Source organism: Octopus bimaculoides, chromosome 8, assembly GCF_046866305.1.
Source record: "Octopus bimaculoides isolate indiv1 chromosome 8, ASM4686630v1, whole genome shotgun sequence".
NCBI classification, from domain to species: domain Eukaryota; kingdom Metazoa; phylum Mollusca; class Cephalopoda; order Octopoda; family Octopodidae; genus Octopus; species Octopus bimaculoides.
In genome coordinates, this window is record NC_142935.1 from 54089813 (window position 1) to 54115619 (window position 25807).

The following is a 25807-nucleotide window of genomic DNA, read 5'->3' on the forward strand; positions in this document are numbered from 1 at the left end:
AAAGTGGATCATAATTATATAACACTTATTCACACCCACTCTCACTCACACACTCACTCACACACTGGAATGTTTAATTTGAAATAATTAGCATTTCACGTATGAACTGCAATTGATTTCTGTGAATTTTAAAAAATACTTATCACATTTTATCCATTATATACAAGTAAAATATAAATTTGTGGAACCCTTGGTTTCAAAACCATTTCTAGATTACTGATTTTTCCAAATCTTGGGTTGTCGCACTCTAGACATATTAAATTTATTTAAACGATTAAATGAAATACAGATACTTGTACATTAGTATAAATGATACAAATGTATTGAAACCATTGGTATCCAGCTGTAGAAACCATGCTCTGGTCAAACTGTCCAACCCATGCCAGCATGGACAACAGATATTAAATGATGTTGATGTGCTGTGCAAGGTACCAGTAAACTAGTCTCATGGCCACTGAAATTTGAAATTCCTGCTTGTAGATTAGTGTGGATTATAAGAGGTTCCAGACCATCTGTCTCCAGAAAGTTGGTGTTGTACTTGTATCCATAATAATGTTTTCCTTATTAAAAAGATCAAAAATCAACTTGTTTTGAAATGAAGGCATGAACAACAAATGACCACATGCCTCATCTCTTTAATTCTAAAGTTTCATAATCAGTCATATCCTTGAGAAGTGCGAGAGCTAGAATGAAGTATTAGATCTTCGTTTATTGGGTCATCAAGGGTTTGAATCCAGTTTCATAGGTTACTCTATGCCTTTGAACAAGACACTTTATTAAATGACTCCTGTTGAATTTAAGTGCTACTGATATATTTCGAATCTGATAATGTTTCTTATTCTAAGATGTACAAAATTCCGAATTGTTTTCAAAAGATGTGTGTTCTTTGTTTCCATTTAATTAAGCAAATTACCTTAATCAATTTATATTACTTAATACCTTCAGAGATGACGGTAAGAAAGAAGGGTTGAATTTACTCAATATTCAAAGTTTAGCTGATCCAAGCATCACCTGTTCTGCTATTTTACCTCAAGCTGGTGAGTAATGTTTTAGATTATAAATACCTTAATTATTTCTATAGTTTAATTTCTAATATATTGTCTTGCTTGATTGGTGTTAACTCTGTGGCACATATTTTAAAAATTATATTTTTTTTTTAAATGCTGATTATGGGACGAAACTTACTGTCTTGGCAATGCATTTCTCTCCCTTGAAATTTATTGCTTGTGAGTTTTTTTTTCTCTTTTTGTCTGAACCGATGAAATTGTTTGAAGCTATCTTTCTTTATCTACTCTGGTCATTATGTGTCACTGATCATCAAGAGATGTATGGTTACATAGTGTATAGTCTAAATTGGATTTTATTTCAAGAGATACAAAAAGACAGTTGTTGTTGGTTAGCGTAAAGCCATTCCCAAACGAGTAGACCTACGATCAACTGCATTCTAGCTGTGATAATCCCATCTTTTAGTTTGGCAGTATAAATAGACTAAATTGTGGTATCCAATGCATCCTTGCTTTTTTTTCTTAAAATCTCATTTGTGGGAAAGATTTAGTTATGTTGAACAGATTAAACAACTACATAAACTCTCTTAAGGACTCACCATAAGCAAATTTTTAATAACAGGTGCACATTGAAGCTGTAAGCTCATTTATTTAGTAGCACATTTTTGTAAAAGCTTCCAACAAATATTCAAGTGGCAGTATTTTTTGAACACCCAAGTCTAGGTTTGAGCCCAACAGATCTAAATAATGATTATAGTCTCACACTTTCTGTGATAGCAATCATAAGTGGGTATATTGGGAAGGGAGATCAACAGATAAACTTATTATCAATGGTCAGAGGTGGAAACTAATTTTTATGTTTCGTGGTCCTAAGTTTTCCTAAACTATTTAATTTGTTGAAAAATCTGTTTACCACCTAAATGCCCATATATACTATTATATATGCGTTATTTTATGAAGTACTATATATATCAAAATATTTGTCAGTCCTGTACAAGCTGGTCACTGACATAATTCCATTACAACTATTGGGTATTACTTGCTAAAAAAGTACAATTCTCAAATGACTTGATTTTTTTTCGTATTTTATCCAAATGCAAGGAAAAAAAGTACAGATTTATCTCCCTTCATCCCTGATGCGTTTTGATAAGCTTTGCACTTGTCGGTGTTGAGATAAATTTTCCTTTTCAAACGACCCTAAGTCTTTTCAGGTTTTATAACTATGTACTAAATCATTACCAATATTACTGCTATTTTTTATTACCATTGTTTTTGCTGGTATTATCGATATTATTACTGCTGTTATTACAGTTGGACATCAGTAATGAAAATTTTTTAAAATACATGAGAAAATGCAAGACCTTCAAACTACAAGATGTCACATTAAACATTTAATAAACCAGAGTATGGAGAAAGACATCTGAGACGACCGATGTCACTTTTTATTTCAAGTCTAAATCTTTATTCTTGTGGGTCTACAAAATTAGAAATACTAGTATTATACTAGGAGCAATTCAGTCCACAATATACTTTTCTGTGTCTTGTGCTTAATTATAAGAATCTGGAGTGGCAGAAGCAGTAGAATAGTTAGTTGTCTCCCTTCATTTTCCTATTTCAAAACCTTCTAAGAATAGTCATTGTCTTTTATTCTTAGTGGGCAGATAAGTAACTAGTAATGGTCTATATAGTCAACTAAACCTGTAAATTTGCTGTCATATACCTATGTTAGGAACGATTATTATTTAATTCTTTTTATCTCAGATGTTGTTGTAACTCCTAAAGTTTTGCATACATAGTAGGCTTGTTTCCTGCGGCTTCAACTATAATACTTTCCTGATTATTCTGGCTGTGCCAAGGAGGCAAACCTTTTCTAACAGTTCTACTGGACACTCTATTCTGATTTCCTTTATATTTTTCTTGACGCCTTCTGATACTATCTCCAAGGAACCAACAATAATCGGCACTATCTTCACCTTCATTTTCTACAGTTGGAATATTTTGTACTTAGAGTATTTGTATATATCTAAGAGGATTGTTTACATATGTTAAAGGAAACCTGAGATAGTGGCAGCCTTCTGCAGCAGTGATCTGGAAACCTGAACAATGGTTACAACGTTTTTGTCACAGACTTTTGTTAGGATTTACTGTATTTGGGACATTGATTGACTAAATTGAGAAATACTCCACAAAATGTAGTATGAATTTTTCTCAATTTATTGTTTGAGACTTGTACCACAAGTCTCTCTACTTTAAGGATAGGGAACTTAGCCAATCACAAGCTGAAATAGATGTAATTCTGCCTATACACTTGGGCTCCAGATATTGGGATACAAGTTTATGGATCAAGATACATTCTTGTATTAGAGGCAGACAAATACAAGGGTGAAGAGCAAGCATATTCCTAAAAATAAATCTGTTGTCTTGTGCCTATGTTAAAAATCATTATTATTAGTTCTTTCATTATTTTATGCTTCATCTTCTCTGTTATTTTTCTTGCAGAACCTCTGTATGGTGTGAAGACCTTGATTCTCCGTGATAATACTTTTGATGTGTTTGGTGTGACAGGCTTGCTAAGGATTATTACATATGACAATGCACTTGTTAAACTAAACCTCAAATGTTGCTTCCTTCATGCCTGGATGGGTCAGTTGCTGGCTGCTATAGCATGTAAGTAGTTTGTCTTTGAATAGTATTCTTAAATTTTACTAATTCAACTATAAAAACTTTGAGTTAAAAAAAAAAAGAAAACAAAAATGAATTCCTATATTATCCTGAGTTAGATGGTTCTGCAAATGTTGGCATTATCATCAATTTATGTCTGCTTTTCATGCTGGAGTGGGTTGGACAAGTCATCACACTTTCACTCAATTCTTATTTAATGTTACATTCTGATCGTAGGATGGTTTTTATGGCTGGATGCCCTTCCAAACACCAGTCAGTTTTTACTTGGTATGTTTTATTATGGCACCAACACTAGTGAGGTTACCATGTATCTTGTAAGATTACATATTGTCTCTATTTAATGCAGTGCAACCAGAAAAGAGGGTGCTGACAAGATAAATTAGCGTGTGTTGGTAAAAGAAGCAAGAATATAGCAGAAGAAAAATTATTAGTTGTGAGGGTGATAGAGGAAAGAGCAATGGAATATGGTGTTGGCAGAAGATAATGAGAGACAGGTGGTGATGCCAGGTATATGTTTGTTTGTGAGCAGATAGTGGGTGATGAATGTCAATAACAAGTGACCTGGAGGAGAGGGAGTGAAGGTGAAGTGTGTCAGATCCCAACATATGATTCAATCCCTTGTTACATATGGGAGAGAGAAAGTTTTCTTTTTCTTCTTGCATTGATAACCACTCAACAAAGAATCTGTTGATAGTATCTGTTTATGATATTACTGAATAGATTAAGATATGAAGAGTAATATGCATAAAAAGAACAGTGACCCTGGTTTTGTGCACTCTGACCAGTTTCTTAATCTTAAACCCAACATTTTCACTTTTACTTTGGGTTATATCGGTTAGAAATTAGATAAGCCTGTTAAAACCACAATTTTGAAGTAAATAAGTTCATTTAGTACTTAGAAACCTGTGCTTTGTCAACATTATTGAATATTTGAACATATTGCATATTAATTTTCCCTTTGTTTATTATCTGTCTGACATTTAAATGTATCTGTCCTAATTCTCAGCTGGGGCAGTTAGTACAGCATACATACATTTTGTTTTGTTCCTTCCAAACTACGTATACTAGAAAGAAAAAAATGGATATGAGGTACCAAGCATAAAAAATTACTTATCTTTGCTAATACTGTTTATTTTATGGATCCTCAAGAGATAACAAAGAGAGATTCTAACCAGGATACCAAAAAACACCAAGCTAGATAACGTAATGCATTTGCATAGTTTGGTTTTCTCTTAACTGACAATGTCATACATTTTATTAAAAACCACTGAATAAATCAAACATCAAATCGAGTACCAAAAGCATAGAAATATTTATGATTGTTGTGGTCATGCTGGAGTATCGCTGAGCACACCTCTTTTGAAAGAATCCCAGACATTCATGATCAATCATTACAGCCATGGATAATTTTATTTTTGTTAGGTGTATATATATATATATATATATATATATATATAGTATTATGGTGATGCTCCAGCATGACTGCAGCCACTTGGCTGAAATGCATACATATGTATATATATATAAAGGATGACTTCATCCAATATGTCATTTTTGTTAAAGACCTAGTACATTTATCTTCATTTATCACAGGTGTTGAGTTTTTTAAAAAAGGCCCAAAAAACACTTCAGTGATTCATCATCATATAATGTTCCTATTTCCATGCTGGCATGGGTTGGACAATGATAAATGAATAATAGTGTGACTGTATGGTAAGAAGCTTGCTTCCCAATTGCATGGTTCTGGGTTCAGTTTCACCATATGCAACTTTTGGGCAAGTATCTGCTACTATATCCTTGAGCCAACCAAAGCTTTGTGTGTGGATTTTGGTAGACAGAAACTGATGGAAGCCTGTTGCATATATATGTATGTATTTATGTGTGTGTCTGTTTTGTATCTGTTTTTCAACCCATCATTGCTTGACAACCGATGTTGGTGTGTTTACATCCCCATAATTTAGCAGTTCAGTAAAGAAGACCGATAGAATAAGTACTAGGCTTACAAAGAATAAGTCTTGGGGTTAATTTCTTCAACTAAAAAACCCTTTAAGGTGGTGTGCCAGTGTGGCTGCAGTCAAATGACTGAAACAAGTAAATATAAAAAGAAGAAAAGAATAGAACTTGTAGGTAAAATAGGTTTTGTTCCAGGACCTAAGTTGTCCCCTTAACTTACCCAAATATCAGCTCCAGCTTATAAACACACATCATAGTATTATTCCATTCCATGTTTGGAAAATTTAATAACACATGATCAGTAAATAAAAACAAACAGAGAAGTATAACAAGCAGAATCTTTGATTGCTGACTTGTATTATCCTGGATCAGTGATGAGTGAATCAATAAATCAGTGATAAATGAAAACAGAGGTAATGTAACTTGAAGGAATTTGGGTGTTGCTTGCTGTAGGTCAAGCAAGTGAGGTGTTCTCTTCTTATCATCATTGTCGTCGTTTAACGTCTGCTTTCCATGCTAGCATGGGTTGGACGATTTGACTGAGGACTGGTGAAACCAGATGGTTACACCAGGCTCCAATCTGATTTGACAGAGTTTCTACAGCTGGATGCCCTTCCTAATGCCAACCACTCCGAGAGTGTAGTGGGTGCAGCAAATGATAATCAATGAGTAGACTGAGGTTAGGTTGTTGGCTTAGAATTTTTAGAAGTCATTGAGCCTTCTAAGTGAAATGCATTACTCTGGTAACCTTTTAAGTATACAGAGAGCTATATGGACCCATCCACCATAGCAGAATTGATACTAGTGCTCGGTTCACATAAAAAAACACTGATGCTAGGACCATGTTAAAAGCACATAGTACTTTCTGTTGGCGTGGTTGATGTTAGGAAGGGTGTCCAGTGGTGGAAACCATGCCAGAACAGACAGTGGAACCTGGTGCATCCCCTGGTATTACCAGTTCTGGTCAAATTCTCCAGCCCATGTCAGCATGGAAAACACGTGTTAAATGAGGATGGTGATGATGAGAGAGGTGCCAGTGTAAAGAAGGGGAAGGTAGCCTATGTAATGATAGGTCATATGCAGATATCTTTTGCTTTGGGGAAGGAAAAAAACTGAATGGAAGCAGATTTTAATATTTTCATTCATGAAATCATTGGAGGAAAGATTTTGAGGAAAGAAGCCTGAACAACATTTAGAATACAGAAGTTAGCATTTCTTTTAATGCTTCTGATAGATCATTGATATTGTTTCATAAAATATATTACATAAATATGAGTATAACATGACTCTTTGGTTAAAAAGTTTTTGCCACCATGTAGATCTGAGTTCAATCCCACCTTGTGGTACTTTGGGCAAGCATCTATGATAGCCCAAGACTACCAATATTGTGAGAGAAACTGCAGATTATGCACTCTCTCCTTCATTTGTGTGTGTGTGCATGCACACATGCCTGTGTGGACCAGCTAGGAATTCCTGCTGTATTGAACAGAAATATCTGAAGTAGTTCTTTCATCTGAGTTACATCCCGTTATGCCTATGGGGATGTAGCTGTTATCTAAATGGAGATGGATAAAATAAATGCTAGACAAAGTACTAGGGTTGATATAGGTGACTGACTTCCTTAAAGGCATTAACTTAACATGATTACTGGTTCAAAGGCCGAATTTAGTTAAGGCATTTGCAGCAGTAGCGACTCCTGTTAGAAAGACAGATAAATAAAAGGTTAATACTTTTGTGTGAATATAGGCATCCAGCTGTAGAAACTGAGCCAAAATCAGACTGGAGCCTGTTACAATTCTCCAGCTTACCAGTTCCAGTCAAACCATCTAACCTATGCCAGCATGGAAAACGGATGCTAAATGATGATGAGAATAAATAAATAGATGCATATATATAAATTTGTAATGTAATATATGGATTCATAGAAAGCTCCTCTAGCAGACTCAGCTAGCAGACTACATAGTAATTCAATACATAGGAATATAATGCAGAGATAAAACACTGCAGCTCTCCCTCTCTCGCCCCCCCCCTCTCTTTCTCACACACACACGTGTGCTCAAAGAAGTCAATATTCTCAATACATTTACTGCAACCACAAATTAACAAGCACCACAAGCTCAGCTGCAATGAATTTATTGAAAAGACCATCTACATCACAGCCAACATAGTCTGGTTCCATTGCACATCTCTATTACATAATGATTTTGGATTGAACAGATTTGTTTCCATATCAAATTTTTCATTTCATGATTAGTCTATGAGGAGTAGATTTGTTTCTCCAGTTTTCTGTTTCCATATTGAAATGATTCAAGTTTATTTCGTTTCAATACTTTAATTCATATTAATTTTACATTGCTTATATATTTTTTTTTTTGCAGCTAAGGGTCAAATGGAGGAATTGTATTTGGGTAGTAACCAAATTGAAGGCACCCATCCTGAGCTGGAACTGATCAATGTTATTGACAGTTGTAAAAATCTGAGGAAGTTAGACTTACGTTCTTGCAGCCTGAGGAGTCAAGTTGGTAAGGAACATTTTCTTTTATTATTTACTGATATGAAAGCGGCAAGATAGCAGAATTGTTACAATGCCAGACAAAATGCTTAGTGGCATTTCATCTGTCTTTATGTTCTGAGTTTAAATTCTGCCACGGTTAACTTTGCCTTTCATCCTTTTGGGGGTCAATAAAATAAATAGCAGTGGAACACAAGGGTTGGTCTAATCAACCAATATTGCTGGCCTTGAGCCAAAATTTGAAAATAATATACAGGAGTGGCTGTGTGGTAAGTAGCTTGCTTACCAACCACATGGTTCCGGGTTCGTCCCACTGCGTGGCACCTTGGGCAAGTGTCTTCTACTATAGCCTTGGGCCGACCAAAGCCTTGTGAGTGGATTTGCTAGACGGAAACTGAAAGAAGCCCTCCGTATATATATATATATATATATATATATATATGTGTGTGTGAGTGTGTTTGTGTGTCTGTGTTTGTCCCCCCCAACATCGCTTGACAACCGATGCTGGTGTGTTTACGTCCCCATAACTTAGCGGTTCGGCAAAAGAGACTGATAGAATAAGTACTAGGCTTCCAAAGAATAAGTCCTGGGGTCAATTTGCTCGACTAAAGGCGGTGCTCCAGCATGGCCACAGTCAAAAGACTGAAACAAGTAAAAGAGTAAAAAGAGTAAGATATTAAGGTGCAGTATTGAGGTATATACAAGATATTAAGGTGCATGGCTGCAGTAAAATGAGTAAAATAAATAAAAGATCTCTTTAGCATTCAGATTACTCTCTCAACTGTAATGCTTATTTATTCACAGTTTTGAATTAACCATGCATTATCTCATAGCTTTGAGATTTCAGTGATGTGAGGGTTTGTTTTTTAAAAGGAAATTGTATGATAAGTGTGAGATGCCAGATCTCACTGATCTGAGGATAAAACAGATCGAATATTTTGACCAGATATGGTCAGTTTAAATGTAAAAGGTTTAAATTAAACCTACCATAATTATAATAAGTATTTTTAATCTAAAAAATTATGATCGTATTAATTCCTCTTAGAAATTGGGATACCTAGTCATAATTGTATTTGTAATGTTATGATTTGTATCCACCAAGTGTTCCAGTTACTCTGCTATGCTGAGGTCAAATGTGGACTTAAAACCACATACTAAACTAATGATCTTTCTAGAATTTTCTCATTCATATATATGTTATCACGAGCTTTGTAATTTCAAGAAATATTGGATTGAATTAGTCTTTTGATTAAAAGAAAAAGAAAACAAAAAAAATTTACTAATTAGATCTCTTGTTAATAATGTCTGGGGGTGCTTTAATTATTTGTTTGTCTATTTTTCCGTTTTTATTTTTTTGTTTTTGCTTAATGGCATTTTAATGGCCGTAGTAGCTCTAATAGTTTATTCAGCCATCTAATTAGAATGTTTTATTAATTAAACTTCAGTTGTTGTGAATATTTCAGCCAGAAATGTTAGCTGAAACAATCTCCAAGAATTAAATTGCTGTGTACAGTTGGCACTAGTGTAGTATATTGGTCCACCAAAGCTAATACTTAGATTTTCAAACCCAGTCATTTAGTTGCTTGTCTTGTTTCCATCGAGTTCTCTTTGATTAACCATCTTTATTTTGGTGATAGTAGCATGACCATTATTTGTACATTGAACCATTTAGCATTCAGATTATTCTGTCACAATACTTTTTTATTCACTCTTGGCTGTGCCATGTTGTGACATGTAAAAGCACCTGTGTGGCGACATGCAAAAGTGCCTGTGTGGTGCCACATAAAAGTATCCATGTAGTGGCATGTAAAAGTGCCTGAATGATGACATGTAAAAATGCCCATGTGGTGACATGTAAAAGCGCCTGTGGTGCCACATAAGCATCCATATGGTGCCACATAAAAGTACCGATGTGGCAACATGTAAAAGTGCCTGTATGGTTCCACATAAAAATATCCATGTGGTGACACATAAAAGGGCCTATGTGACGACATGTAAAAATGCCACATGAAAGTACCATGTGGTGACATGTAAAAGCACTTGTGTGGCGACATGCAAAAGTGCCTGTGGTGCCACATAAAAGTATCCATGTGGTGACACAAAAGCACCTGTGTGGTAACATGTAAAAGTGCCTATGTGGTGCTACATAAAAGTGCCTGTGTAGTGCCACATAAAAGTACCCATGTGGTGACATGTAAAAGCCCCCATGCAGTGCCATGTAAAAGCACCCAGCACACTCCATAAAGTGATTGGCATTAGGCAGGGGATTTGGCCACAGGAACCATGCCAAATCAGACTGGAGTCTGGTGCAGCTCCCCCCACCCCAGCTTGCCAGCTCTGGTCACACCGTCCAACTCGTGCCAGCATGGACAACGGATGTTGAGTGATAATGATTTTGTACCAATCGGGCATTATCTCAAAGCTTAAAAATTTTGATGATGTGATTGTTTATTTTTAGAATGGCATTGTAGGATAAGTGTGAGAGGCCAGATCTGGCCAGTTTAAATGCTAAAAGGTTAATTGTTCCAAAAAGCACAGGCATGGCTGTGTAGTTAAAAAGTTTGCTTCTCATCCATATGGTTTTGGGTTCAGTCCTTCTGTGCGGCGCTTTGGGCAAGTATCTCCTACTATAGTTGTGGGCCAACGGAAGGAAACTGAAAGAAGCCCCTCTCAAATATGTTGAGGCACCTTTGTGTAAATGGTTTACTCAATTGATAGTCAACCTTTCTGTTTGTTATTTGATGCTTTATTTTTTCTTCCTTAAATATGTTCTCAGAACTTTGACAAATTAGATACTAATTATTTATTCAGACACTATGGCTTTTTTTCTGACTTGACAAATTGTAATCCCAAAACATTTGTTTTTCCTTTTTTAATTTTTTTTTTTTTTTTTTTTTTTTTTTGGAAAGAAGACTTCTAAAAATTTGTCCATCCACAATTTTATTAAATTAATTTCAACATGCTCTAGTAATTTTGTAGTAAGTCACTAGTATGAAGTTTGGTGGAATGAATTTTACAAAAATAACCTTAGAAGGAATTGCCTCTTTCTTCAGGTTCATTGTTGTTGTGGATATCTGTGTCTCTGTGTCTATTAGCATATCACATGAGTGGTGTATAGGCTGCTTTGTTCTGTGTAACTTGTATGTGTGTGTGAACACACACACTCACACACACACACACACACACACACACACACAGTGTTCTCTCTTTTCATGCTGTCAGGTTCAAAGAAATGTCAAATGAATATTAATTTATGAGAAAATATCTTTCAGGGTGTGTATGTTTGTTCTGTTTGCTGTTTGTTTTGTTTGCTTATTTATTAAGGCAGCTAGCTGGCAATATCGTTAGCATGCTGGGCGAAATGCTTAGCAGTATTTCGTCTGCTGCGACATTCTGAGTTCAAATTCTGCCGAGGTCGACTTTGCCTTTCATCCTTTTGAGGTTGATTAAATAAGTACCAGTTAGGCACTGGGGTTGATGTAATCGAGTTAGTCCCTTCCCCCAAATTTGATCCCTTGTGCTTCCAGTAGAAAGGATTATTATTATTATTATTATTATATAAGGCAGCGAGCTGGCAGAATCGTTAGCACACTGGGTGAAATGCTTAGCAGTATTTCATCTGCCACTACGTTCTGAGTTCAAATTTGTCGACTTTTCCTATCATCCTTTCAGGGTTGATAAAATAAGTACCAGTTGAACACTGGGGTCAATGCAATTGACTTAACCCCTTCCCCAAAATTGCTGCCCTTGTGATAAAATTTGAAATCATTTTTACTATTATTATTCGTCTGTCCTTATGTTCTGAGTTCAAATTCCACTGAGATCGACTTTGCCTTTCATCGTTTTGGGGTCAATAAAATAAGTACCAGTTGAGCACTGTGGTCAATGTAACCGTCTGTCTCCCTCTCCCAAATTTCAGGTCTTGTGCCTGTAGTAGAAAGGATTAGTAATATTATTATGCTGGTGAGCTGGCAGAATTGTGACCATTCTTGGTAAAATGCTTAGTGGTATTTCATCCATCTCCATATTCTGAGTTCAAATTCTGCCAGTCAGCTTTGCCTTTCATTCTTTCTGGGTCTGTGGAATAAGTACTAGTTGGGCACTGGGGTTGATGTAATTGACTTACCCCCTCTTCTGAAATTGCTGGCCTTGAGCCAAAATTTGAAATTATTATCATTATTTGTTTGTTTATTTATTGGTCTGATTAGTTTTGTGGTGTTGTGCTTGTGAAACATGTCATATGGCTCTGTGATAAGAAGTTTACTTTCAAACTATTTGGTTTCAAGTTCAGTCCCACCATATGGTACCTTCCGCATGTGTTTTTCACTCTTGCCCTGGGGCAACCAAAGCCTTGTGAATGGATTTTGGTAGACAGAAACATATGTGTGTTTGTGTGTATGCATATGTATTACTATTTACTTTGGACATCATGTGATAGTTGTAAATGAATGTCACTGTCATGTGAACAGTGTCCTTTGTGTCCATCCTTTAATGGAACCATGTTTGGTCATAGGGAAATATCACCCTACTTGGAAACAGGTGAGGGTTGGCAGCAGGAAGGCCATCCAGCCATAGAAATCCCCCACGAATTCTGTCTGACCCATGCAAGCATTGACAAGTGGACATTAAAACAACAACGATGATGATATGTGTGTTTCTTGGAATTAAAACTAGAATTACTTGGCATGATGATTATATTAAAATTATGCCTTGATAAGGCTTGAAAGTTAATTACAATATACAAAAGTACATAATATGGATATTAGAAATAAGCAATAAAAGAATGTAACTGAATATAGAGGTTTAAGTATATCCATTTGCCCTGAGACGTTTTCTAACCACATTCCGTCATGCTGGATGTGTAGAACATTGACACTAAAAAACCTGTTTCAAAACAGGTTTGTTTTTTTTTGTTTTTTTTTATGTGTGTGTGTTTTTTAATTTTTTTTTTTTTATATTTTAGAGATTGGAATCTCTAATGTGAATATAATTGATGAGTTATAAAATGTTGCTGCTGCGATCACATTTGCAATAGCTTGGCTACTTTGTCGACATCTAGTTGATTGCCTTCTGTCAAGGCTGTGTCGTTAAGAAGTTCACTCCAAAACCCACATAGTTTTGCATTCAGTCCAGCTGTGCAGCACCTTGGCCAAGTGTCTTTTCTGCTGTGTCCCTGGGTTAACCAGTGACTTATGAGAGAGTTTGGTATATGGAAGCTGTACAAAGCCCATCACATGTACCTTTTATGTTTTACTTGTTTCAGTCACTGGACTACAACCATGCTGGGGCACTGCTTTGAAGGGTTTTAGTTGAACAGATCTACCCCCACCTCCAATACTTATTCTATCTGTTCTTTTGTCTTTTGCTGAACCACTGAGTTATGAGGACGTGTAAACAAACCAACACCTGTTGTCAAGGGGGAGGATGGCAAATACATACTCAAATCTTTCCCTCTCTCCTCTCTCTTCTCCCCTTTCTCTCCCCTGTTCCACATCTCCCACCCCTCCTTCCCATCTCCCCGCTTTCCCTCTGTCCACCTCTTTTTCTTTTCTACTCTAGGCACAAGTCCTGAAATTTTTGGGGAGGGGACCAGTCGATTAGATCAGCTCCAGTATGCAACTGGTGCTTAATTTATTGACCCTGAAAGGATGAAAGGCAAAGCTGACCTCGGCGGAATTTGAACTGAGAATGTAAAGACAGTTGAAATACCACAGACATTTCACCCAGTGTGCTAACGTTTCTTATTTCTTTATTGCCCACAAGGGGCTAAACATAGAGGGGACAAACAAGGACAGACAAACGGATTAAGTCGATTACATCGACCCCAGTGTGTAACTGATACTTAATTTATCGACCCCGAAAGGATGAAAGGCAAAGTTGACCATGGCAGAATTTGAGCTCAGAACGTAACGGCAGACGAAATAGCGCTAAGCATTTCGCCCAGCATGCTAACGTTTCTGCCAGCTCGCCGCCTCTCTATACACACACATGCAATGGGTTTCCATACCATTTTCATCTACCAACTTCATACACAAAGCATTGGTCAGCTCAGAGTACAACACATTGGCCCAAGGTACCATGCTATGGTACTGAATTTGAAACTACATGGTTGCAAAGCAAGCTTCTTAACTACACAGCAATGCCTGAGTGGAAGAATTCAGTACCCATGACCTTTTACAGAGTCTCTACAACTGATGCAAAACAGGGAGAGGGAAGAAAGTGTCCTCAAACTAGAAATCTGGCTTAAATCCCTGCAACAGTATGGCCCCCTACTAAAGGCAACTGAGGGAGCCATGTGATAATGATAAAACTCAGTGATGGATGAAGTCTACCACCCACGTAGGCTATGGCAAGATTTGAACTTGGAATACAAAGAGCCACAGCAAATACCACAAGATATCTGCTCTGATGTTCTTGCAGTTCCACTAATCCAGTGTCTTGAGTTGGTACTTTTTTTATTGACCCTGAAAGGATGAAAGGTAAAGTTGAATTTGGTGGGATTCGAACTCTGTGCTGAGAGTCACAAGAAATGCTGCAAGGCATTCTGTCTGACCTGCTATGGAATGGCTTCCTATTTAGGAGAATGTTGTGATCTCGGTCACTTATGTCTTGGAAACCTGGTAAATAACCTGATGAATTCTAGGGCTCAAGAAGAAACAAAAAAAAAAAAATTCTGTCTGATGCCATAGCAACTTTGCCAATTTGCCTGCCTCTGTGTGTGTAGATGTTTACATTTTTTGCTTTCTGTAAAATTGGTGACGTTTGACATTTTCTCTGTCAATAGATCAAGGCTGTTTGTTTCCAGACTTCCATGAAAACCATGTCTGGCCATGGGGAAATATTTCCTTGCTTGGAAACAGGTGAGGGTTGGTGACAGGAAAGGCATCCAGTTGTAGAAAATCTACCTCAGCAAATTCTGTTTGATCCATGCAAGCATGGGAAAGTGGACTCTTTTGATGATGATATACTCATTCTAGTTTTCTTTCAGGATACTCATTCCAATGTTTTTTCTTCAGCATATTTCAGTGACACCTGAAACCATTCTGATGTTACTTGACCTCAAATACTCACTCGCTCTCTCTCCCCTAGCTTTTCCTTTATATATTTTTCTAGATTATGTTAAACCTTTAATGGAACCTAATTTAAGGAACTAAATAACATTTTTGTTTTCTGTTTTTTTTTTTTTTTTAGTTCTGAGTGATAGTTTCATCTCTGCGCTCAGGAACCACAAAAGCTTGGAGTTCCTCTGTCTGAAAGCTAACCGCTTAGGTAAGTGCAGCTAACACATTTCAACTTATTTGAATTGACTTCAGTTGATAAGGAAAGAAAGTTTTAGCAAATATTTGGCATGGACTTGGTTTATATATATATATATATATATATATATATATATATATATATATATATATATATATATATATATATATTTATATATATAATAGGGTTCTTTTTGTAAAATTAAAAAAAAAATTTTCGGTTTTTGTAATTGTGAAATTTTTTCGCCATGAACGGTTTGTATTTTTAAAGCGAATGTAGTTTTCTGGTGTTATATTTATTTTTCCTGAAGATGTGTAAAAGAATTTTGATTTATTAAGTCTCTTAATGAATTCTTTATACTGAAATATATATTGAAGAAGATAAATATGTTCATTTAAATATATACGTTTTTGCGTCGTAACTCCTTTATTATTATTATTATTATCACCAAAAGGATCGATTCTTGAAGAGTCTACATACCTTCACTGTCATTTTTTTCTGCTATTTTGGTGATGATTTTTTTGAGTTAGCTTACCAGTTATTTTTGTTGGTAGTTAATTTATAATATATATTGATATATATATATATATATATATATATATATATATATATATATCTTTTTATCTTTCACTTGTTTCAATCATTGGACTGTGGCCAAACTGGGACACTGCCTTGAAGAATTTAGTGTAATAAATTGACCCCAGTACTATTGGTCTCTTTTGCCAAACTGCTGAATTACATGGATGTAAACAAAGGTCAAAATGTGGCAGTGGAGTGGGTGAGTGAAGAACAAAGATACACACACATGCATACACAGACCATGGGTTTCCACACAGTTCCTTCCTATTAGATTCACTCAAGGCATTGATCTGCCCAGGACTATTATAGAAAACACTTGTCTTGGGTACCTCATAGTGGGACTGAACCTGAAACTGCATGGCTGCAAAGCAAGCTTCTGAACCACAGCAGCCATGCCAGCTTACACATTTTTTTTATCTGTAGGTTGAAAAACTATTGTGGATTGACTCTGGTACTTCACATTGGCAGTATTTAGACCAAACATTGAGACTCTGAAATACGAATGTGTTTTACAATATTTGTTATTTTAGAAATGTTTGGGATTTTTTAAAACATGACATTCATGACCATATCATTTCTCTAGCTTCTGCTAAATCATTCATTGTTGACTCAGAAATATATTTCTAGTTGGATGCTCCTTCCTAATGCCAATCACTCACCGGTAAAGTTGTAACTTTGTTTTTTCATGTTGACAGTTTCAAATAAGTAGGGTAATATGTTCTGCATATTTCATGCCGGTCCTCATCTATGGGCATGAATGTTAGATAATGATCAAAAGCACATAACCATGAATATAAGTGGCCGAAATGGGATTATTCTGAAGGATCTCTGGAGTAATGGTACTTGGTAGTAGTGTATAGCACAAAGATCAGAGACTCTCTCCAAGCATTGATGGTTCACAACTCTGGTGCTATGGACATGTGATAAGAATATCACAGGAAAGAATCACAAGATAGATTCTTCAAGCTGAGCCAAAACTGACAGGAAACTTAGAGGTAGGTCAAGAACTAGATAGTTGGATAACATCCATTGTCTCAGTTAGTTGCACTTGGGAATCTAGCTGAAAAGTCTGACAGTTGCTTTCTGATAGGACCCTATGGAGTGGGTGCTTGAGGTCTCTACTCCATGAACCTCTCAGTAATAGTGGGCGGAGAAGATGGGTGGATGGATGGATCCTCTGCACTATATACTAACTGGAACAATGTGGTCTGAGACTCAGCATATCGGTTGCCCTGTTTGTAGACAATAGAGATGTTGTTTAGCTATAGGTCAGTACTGAAAGAGCAGGCTTGTGATCAAAGCTGCTCTAACCTTGCCTATCCTGTCTTTTTGTATATCAAGGTTTACAATATCCAGTATGTCTTTCCTCTATTTTTTTTAAGATGGCCTTGTATGACTAAAGAGACATTTGGCTGCTAGTTCTAGCAGCCTGCACTACCATGAAGTGGCTTCTTTGTTGGATTGTAAGGATTGGCATTTTGGTTTGGCATGTGATTAGTGGTAGCTGTGGTTTGTAAAAGCAGTAAAGATTTTAAAAGCAGATTGAACTTATTCTAAGAGGCGAGCTGACAGAAATGTTAGCACACTAGGCGAAATGCTTAGTGGTATTTCATGTCTTAATGTTATGAGTTCAAATTCTGACAAGGTTGACTTTGTCTTTCATCCTTTTGGGGTCGATAAATTAAGCACCAGTTGCATACTGAGATCGATCTAGTCAACCCCCCCCCCCAAAAAAAAATTTGGTCCTTGTGCCTAGAGTAGATACGAATGAACTTATCCTAAACAAGCTGACCATTTTAATTCTAGTTGGTTGCTGAGTGGTAAAATATTTTACCACTAAATATACAGAAACTTTTCAGAAAGATATTTGACAGTGAGGAATTATTATTATTATTATGAAGGATGTTCAACTGCAAAAAAGATATTGTGATATGTAAACTTGAAGTCGTGTCCAAAATATGTTTGTAAGAAAAATTGAATGTGAATCCATGTTAAAAAGCAAAATATACTTTAAAAAAAAAAGGAAATTGTGATGTCAGTGTTTTAATTGTGTAGTTGTGTGGTTAAGAAGTGTGCTCCTCTAGGTTCAGTCTTGGACGAGTGCCTTCTACTATGACACTGGGCCAACCAAAGCTTTGTGAGTGGATTTTGTAGGTGGACACTGAAAGAAGCCCATCCTGTGTGTGTGTGTGTATATATATGTATGTGTGTGTGTTGGTGGCATGTAAAAAGCACCCAGTACACTCTGCTAAGTGGTTGGCATTAGGAAGGCCATCCAGCCAGAGAAACCATGCCACAACAGAGAGTTGGGGTCTGGACAGCTCCCTGGTAGCCGGCTTCATGTCAAACCGTCCAGCCCATGCCAGCAGGGAAGGCTGACTTTAAACGATGATGATGATATATATATGTATATATATACACACACACACACACACACATACGTTTGTGTCTCCTTGTCTTTATATCATTTATCAGTGGTGAATGAGCATCACTATCACACAAGCAGTGTCATTCATTTGCAACATTTTGTAAAAACATGTCTGACCATGGGGGGAATATTACTTTGCTTGGAAACGGGTAAGGGCTGATGACAAGAGAGGCATTGAGCTGTAGAATATCTGCTTCAATAAACCCTATCTGATATGCAAGCATGGAAAAGTGAACAGTAAAAACGATGACGATTTTAACTCTACAGTGATGTACTTACTTTTGTCATATCCTGTATACATTGTAACTCTAAAGTGAACTTCCTTTCCCTGCCATACCGTCATTCCTTATCCTATCCCTTTCCTCTGCTAAACTTGTTCCAGCCTGGTGACAGGGACATTTAAATCTGTAATGACAATGATATTTTGGTCCAAGAATTGTATAAATAAATAGCATTTGTTCTGTTGTTTTTATTTCCACAAAACCACTTATAAAAGGACTATATATATATGTATAATAATATTAGGGACAAAATCCAAAATTACAGGTAAAAACTCAATTAAAATCAATTTATAAAAAATTAAAATTAAATTGAGCTTTATAGATAAAATATATATAAAATATATAGTTTTAGGGAAAATAACCAAGTTTCAAGAACTCATCGATGAAAATCCACTATCACATATAGAAAAATTAACAATTAAAAGCACAATAAATGAGTATAATATAAAGCAAAGTAAATATCATAAGATAAATATAATTATAATTATATTATATTTATCTTATGATATTTACTTTGCTTTATATTATACTCATTTATTGTGCTTTTAATTGTTAATTTTTCTATATGTGATAGTGGATTTTCATCGATGAGTTCTTGAAACTTGGTTATTTTCCCTAAAACTATATATTTTATATATATGTATATATACATACAAACACACACACGTACATACACCTCTCTTTCTCTTTCTACATACGTACGTACATATGTGTATATGTACACGCACACATATATATATGTATAAAAGACAAAAACCAAAACAAAATACTCAAGCCAATAAACTGGACAATCCCAAACAAAGCATAAACTACATTACCAGACAGCTGTTATTGAATATAACACAGACATAATCAGTTTGTTTGTGAGGCTAAATGACTGAGCACTATAATTTAGCATAGTGTTCGCTGGCTTTTCTCTGCAAGTATTTTATTGAAAATAGTTTACACTATCAATAATTACAGAGAGAGAGAGAGAAAACAACAACAGCAACAGTGAAATATTTGGTATTTGTTGTTTTATTGACTTCTTTAAATTGTTTGTTTTCCGTCTTCTTCAAAGTTCTCTGTAATTTCTTTGCTTAACATGTTACGACTAAATGTCAGTTTTAACCTGAGCAGGAGTACGCTGGGACAACGAGCCTGAACCTTTTTTAAGCTTTTAGTGCTTGTGTGTTTTACAGTTTAACAGTTTCTAGTCTACCTCATAGCTGCTGTACCTCACACAAACTGACACCCCTTTTCGTTTTAAACACAGCTAGGAGCTGTTTAACTCTTCTCGTACCAACCTGCTTCAGACTGTCTCTGGCTCGAAGACAGAAACTCCTCATTTTAAAGTGATCTAAATTAAAAACTTTCATCAAAATTTTACATTAATTTATGTCTCAAATACCAGCTTAATGATGACAGTTATTTTACTAAATTTGTCATTATTTTTAACAGTAATAGGAATGAAAGCCGTGTATTTGAGTAGGAATACAGAAATGAAAGGGTTCAAGTCTGATGTATGGAATTGCAGTGACAATCACTGATGGTGTCATGGTTATTACTAGTGATGATGTAATCTCGATCACTATGATTGAATAGATCTACAGCATAGATGACTGGGTTGGTTCCACAGAACTAAAACTTTATGTATAATATGACTCTACCTGTTGTGGGCCATATTGCACACCCAATATGCAATGTAGGAATCTGGGTTCATTGTATTTCTCTAATGACCAGTCTGTCCATATATGTTTTGGTGGTGGTCATAGTAGAGGTGTGCACGGTGGACTTGAACAGAAAATTTACCTCAGGTAGCATATGATATCCACCACAAGATTCAGTTCCTGTTGCAGTGTGGTAGTCTGTTTACCCCAATGACCCTTACAACCAGCATTGCACCCACTCTGGGGCCAACAACCCTACTTAGAAAAATGCAAAGTTACTGAAGCTTCAATGACAATTGAAAATCAACAAAACCTGGGAGAACAGAAGACCGCCCTCAATTGAGAACAGTGGCAAAAAAGTTGTTGATTGCCCTATACTCCCTAACGAATGAATGGCTTCAATAAATAAGAAGTAATATATCTATCCCCTTTGAGATTTGTGAGAGATTTAACTATTTCTAATAGGATGAGTGACCACATACATGCTTTGTTGTTTGTGATGTGAATAGTTGAAAGTGTTCTTCAGTCCAACAATTCCTTGAACCTGTTTCCAGTGAATGTTTTTGATTTTGTCAGTTCCTGGGGTTTTCCAATATTTGTATTTTTATTTTTTACTAGTCTGTTAGACGGAAGGAATAGGTCGAGTGAAAGATGTATATCACTTATTTTGTGTTCGTGTTGGGGTGGTGTTTTTCAGTGACCGATGTTGGAAAATTGTTTGATAAGGGAGTTGCTTATGTGTCGTTATGCTGTTTAAAGTTATTACTGTAACTTGTGATGTGGTATTTTACTGTTTGTTCTGTGGTGATATTGGAATGTTGGCCAGTTGTCTGGTTTTTCTTTTATTTGTTTTGTTTCCTTGTTTAGTTTCTTCATGTTGAATTTTTTTTTTTTTGTTGAGTGCCTGCTTTTGTGGGTTGTATTTTGATCGTTTGTACAAGTTGTAGGAGCGTTTATCAGTCATTTCACAAGCTAGAAATAGCAGCTAAATCATCTTCAAGGCATATCGTATTGCATGAAAAATCCTCATGGGTTGGACTGTTTGACTGAGGACTGGCAAGCTAGAAGGCTGCCCCAGGTTCTAATCTGATTTGGCAAAGTTTCTACAGTCGGATGCCCTTCCTAACGCCAACCACTCTGAGAGTGTAGTGCGTGCTTTTTACGTGCCACCGGTACGAGGGTCAGTCAGGTGGTACTGGCATCGACCATGCTTGAATGGTGCTTTTTACATGCCACTGGCATGGGAGCCAGTCAGGCAGCATTGGCAATGACCACATTCGAATGGTGCTTTTTATGTGCCACGTAAAGGTTTTATGTAGCCCTTGGTCAAGCTTGCTCAAGCAGATCTATCTGAGGTACATAAGTAGTCTGCTGGATGATCTATAGATCTGTAACACTGGATATACCATACCTCTGACTAGTAGTGGGTAATCGTATGAGGTACAGCGTTGAGTTTGGACTTGTACTTTCACTACCATCCAATCTGTTTTTGCATCATCATCATTGTCCACTTTTTCATACTTGCAAAGGTCAGATGGAATTTTGTTGAGACAGATTTCCTATGGCTGGATGCCCTTTCTATACTGAATCTTCACTTGTTTCCAGGCAGATAATGCTTCCTATGACCAGGCACATTTTTCACAGAAGGTTGGAAACAAACACCTCTAGTATGACATTGATGCTGATTTACAACTATCATGTGATGTGATAAGGGCACACACGCACACATAAATATGCATATATGCACAAGCACACATACACGTGCATGCACACACATGCACATGTGCATACACACACATACATGTGTGCACACCCCCACATGCATACACATGCATGCACACACACACACACACACACACACACACACACACACACACACACAAAAAGATATGTACAAATGATGGTCTTTTTCTTTCTGTCTGCCAAACCTACTCGGGCTCTGGGGCTATAGTAGGAGACATTTGCTCAAGGGGCTACACAGCAGAACTGAACCTGGAACAAAGTCTTTGGGAAGCACACTTCCTAACCACACAGCTATCCTTGTACTTATATATGGTTATAGAATTTCACTGTGTCCACAATGGAGGCTGGCAAGTTGAACTCAGTGTAGATATGACAGCTGTTGCTTTTCACTGTTAATTATTGGTGTTTTTTTACTTTTTTTTATTTCTGAACAGTGTTTGGAGTCAATGATACAATTGCTGTTATGTTTTTTTGTTTTGTTTTACTTACTTTAGTCATTAGACTGCATCCGTGCTGGGGGCACTGCCTTAGAGTTTGTACTTGAACATATTGACCCCTGTACTTATTTTTAAGTACTTCTTCTATCAGTTATTTACTTATTCTATCAGTTTCTTTTGCTGAACTATTAAAGTTATGGGGACATAAACAAACCAACACTGGTTGTCACTCATACACATAAGCACAAACATACTCACCTATTTTTTACTTGTTTCAGTCATTTGATTGCGGCCATGCTGGAGCACCGTCTTGAACGGTTTTTTAGTCAAACAAATCAACTCCAAGACTTATTTCTTAAGCCTAGTTCTTATTCTATCGGTTTCTTTTACTTCTGCTAAGTTATGAGGATGTAAACACACCAACACCGGTTGTCAAGCAATGATAGGGGGGACAAACACAGACGTAGTCACATGCACATAGATACACACACACACACGCACATATATATACTGCAGGCTTCTTTAAAATTCCGTCTACCAAATCCACTTACAAGGCTTTGGTTAGCCCAAAGCTGTAATTGAAGACACTTGCCCAAGGTGCCATGCTGTGGGACTGAGCCTGGAACCTGCAAGCTTCTTACCACACATCTGCGTCTGTGTGTACACACGTACACACACACAAATGCATGTAAAGCTTCCATACAATTTCCACCTACCAAATTCATTTACAAGGCTTTGGTTGGTTCACTGAGTGTGAAAGATAATGTTTTTAAGAAGCTCTCCTGAAGCATTGTATATGTATTTTTTATTCAGAAATGATTCTGCATTTAATGGTAGGACTGTGAGTGCAGGAGTTTGTTGTGGCCAGAATCTGTACATCTCACAGTGTTCAGATAGTCTTTCAGTTTTGTTTCATTGTGCAAGTAGTCTTTGGGTGTGGTCTGTATGAATCTTGTGAAGTACTCTGGTTTGTATCTTTTATAGAATAGGATTTGTTGATGAGGGATTAAGAGCAGAGACAGGACTAGCATAATCCATGATGGATCTGAAAAGTTAAAGCTTTTTAATGCAGTGAGGAAGATGAAAGAAGAATAAGGAGAAATAGTTGTTATATAATTCAACAATTCTTTTCGTTTGTTCTTTCAAAAAGTGATTACTGAATGTAATTCAATAGATTTACATAGCAAAAGATTGAATGTTATTTTTTAAAATGTGTGTGTAGAGAGAGAGATGAGAGAGAGAGAGAGAGATAGATAAATGACTGTATTTTATGAAGTCATGTATCTGTAGTCACTTAGGGAAGATTATAATGATGGCAGCATAGGAATGTTTTGTTTGAGTTGAAGATGAGAGAAAAAGAATTTGAGATCTTATTTAATGCAGTTTGTGTGACAGTATGTTCGAAGACAGCCATCTTCTGTTAGAAAGAAAGTAGTCGAGATGGCTTCTTTAAGGCTGTCTTTTTAAGTGATGTATTAGAAGATGCACATTTCTATAAAAGTGAAAAATACTTCAGAGTTGAGAGATTGTCTTATATAATGTGTGCCACACTAACATTGTGTCCAGCTGCAACTAAAATGAACTCTAATCAAATTTGAAATCCAGGGTTTATATTGTTGTTGTTGTTGGCACTCCATCGCTTACGACGTCGAGGGTTCCAGTTGATCTGATCAATGGAACAGCCTGCTCGTGAAATTAACGTGCAAGTGTTTGAGCACTCCACAGACACGTGTACCCTTAACGTAGTTTTCGGGGATATTCAGCGTGACAAAGTGTGACAAGGCTGACCCTTTGAATTACAAGCACAGCAGAAACAGGAAGAAAGAGTGAGAGAAAGTTGTGGTGAAAGAGTACAGCAGGGTTCGCCACCATCCCCTGCCGGAGCCTCGTGGAGCTTTAGGTGTTTTCGCTCAATAAACACTCACAACGCCCGGTCTGGGAATCGAAACCGATCCTATAACCACGAGTCCGCTGCCCTAACCACTGGGCCATTGCGCCTCTCCAGGGTTTATATAACCTCATATAAAAAAAAAAAATCTTATAGAAAGTTTACTTGGTAATGTTCACTTGGACACCACTTTTGTCCACCTTCAAATGTGATTGTCTGCAATATATGCCTGTAGGTGGATTGATCTTCTGCACGGATGTTGTGTCACTAGCTATTGGCAAACATTACCAAATTTGGTAACATTTTTGAAACGAAGATTCAGAGAATCTGAGATTGAATCCAGAAAGCAATCTGTTGTGGATCTGTTGTATTGATTATGCTTGAAAGACATTGTTTTCATGCATTGATCAATTGTATTATTTGTGTATCCTCTAATTATGGATGTGCACCATGTTTCCATTATATCTTTTATATGTGCTGTGAATGTTGTAGTGGTGTAATTTTTAGTATTTTGCCTTTTTGTGAATCTGTTATATTTGCTTTTTGAATGTGCTGACTGTGTAATTGAATGTTACTGATAAATCGTGCAGTGAATTTAGTGGGTATTACTCTGTTTTAAAGCTCAGTGCATTAAAGCTAAGAGCAGCTGAATTTTGGTGAATAGTGGGCAGTATGGGCGATGTCATCTGCATCTGAGATGTGGCTGAGCTTAAAATGAGAGTGTCTGAGCAGAGATACTCAATATTTGGGCTGTGGACCATTTGATACCAAGTCATGCAGAAAGGATAAATTTCTAAATTTTATTTCATTTTACTATCACACAGTGCAGGATGTTTCTGCATTATATATGTTTTATATATGTCATACATATCTATGTACATATATATGTAATAATTTATATATCATGTACTTTATTGTTTTGTCATGCACATAACTTGGTCTGTATGAAAAATTGTCTCACATGAAATTGGTCTATAGTAAAAAAAAGAGGTTGGGTCTCAATGGGTCAGTCTGGAATGATTCAAACTCTAAGTGTTGTATACTACATAGGCTTGGCAGCTTAAGAGGTAGTTAACCAATGTTTTATACTTTCTTGGGGTGCTGAGTATTTTGTGTTGAAGTGGGTAACACCAATAAGGGAAATTTTATGTTACTATATGACCATCTAAGTCAGTCATGGGCAAATTGCAGCTCAAAGGACTTTTCTGAGTGGCACACCAATAAAAGATTACTTGGAATGTTTTTAGTAGTGCAGCCTGTCTGATGATGAGCAATGTGTTGTCGCCTGTTTCTTGAAAAATGTTGTCCTCACCTGTGCTAGATAATCCTTTCTATTAAAAGCACAGGGTCTGAAATTTTAGGGGAAGGAGCTGGTTGATTGCATTGGTCCCTGG

General features: G+C 36.5%; 1 protein-coding gene across 1 annotated transcript in view; it reads left to right on the forward strand.

Moving 5' to 3' along the window:
• Window positions 1-25807, forward strand: part of LOC106869709 (uncharacterized) — a 154439-nt gene that overhangs the window by 60815 nt on the left and 67817 nt on the right. The window contains exons 8-11 of the mRNA XM_089356476.1: window positions 946-1037; window positions 3504-3671; window positions 8018-8161; window positions 15343-15420. Coding sequence (XP_089212602.1) covers window positions 946-1037; window positions 3504-3671; window positions 8018-8161; window positions 15343-15420 — 482 coding nt within the window. The remainder of the gene's footprint in view (window positions 1-945; window positions 1038-3503; window positions 3672-8017; window positions 8162-15342; window positions 15421-25807) is intronic.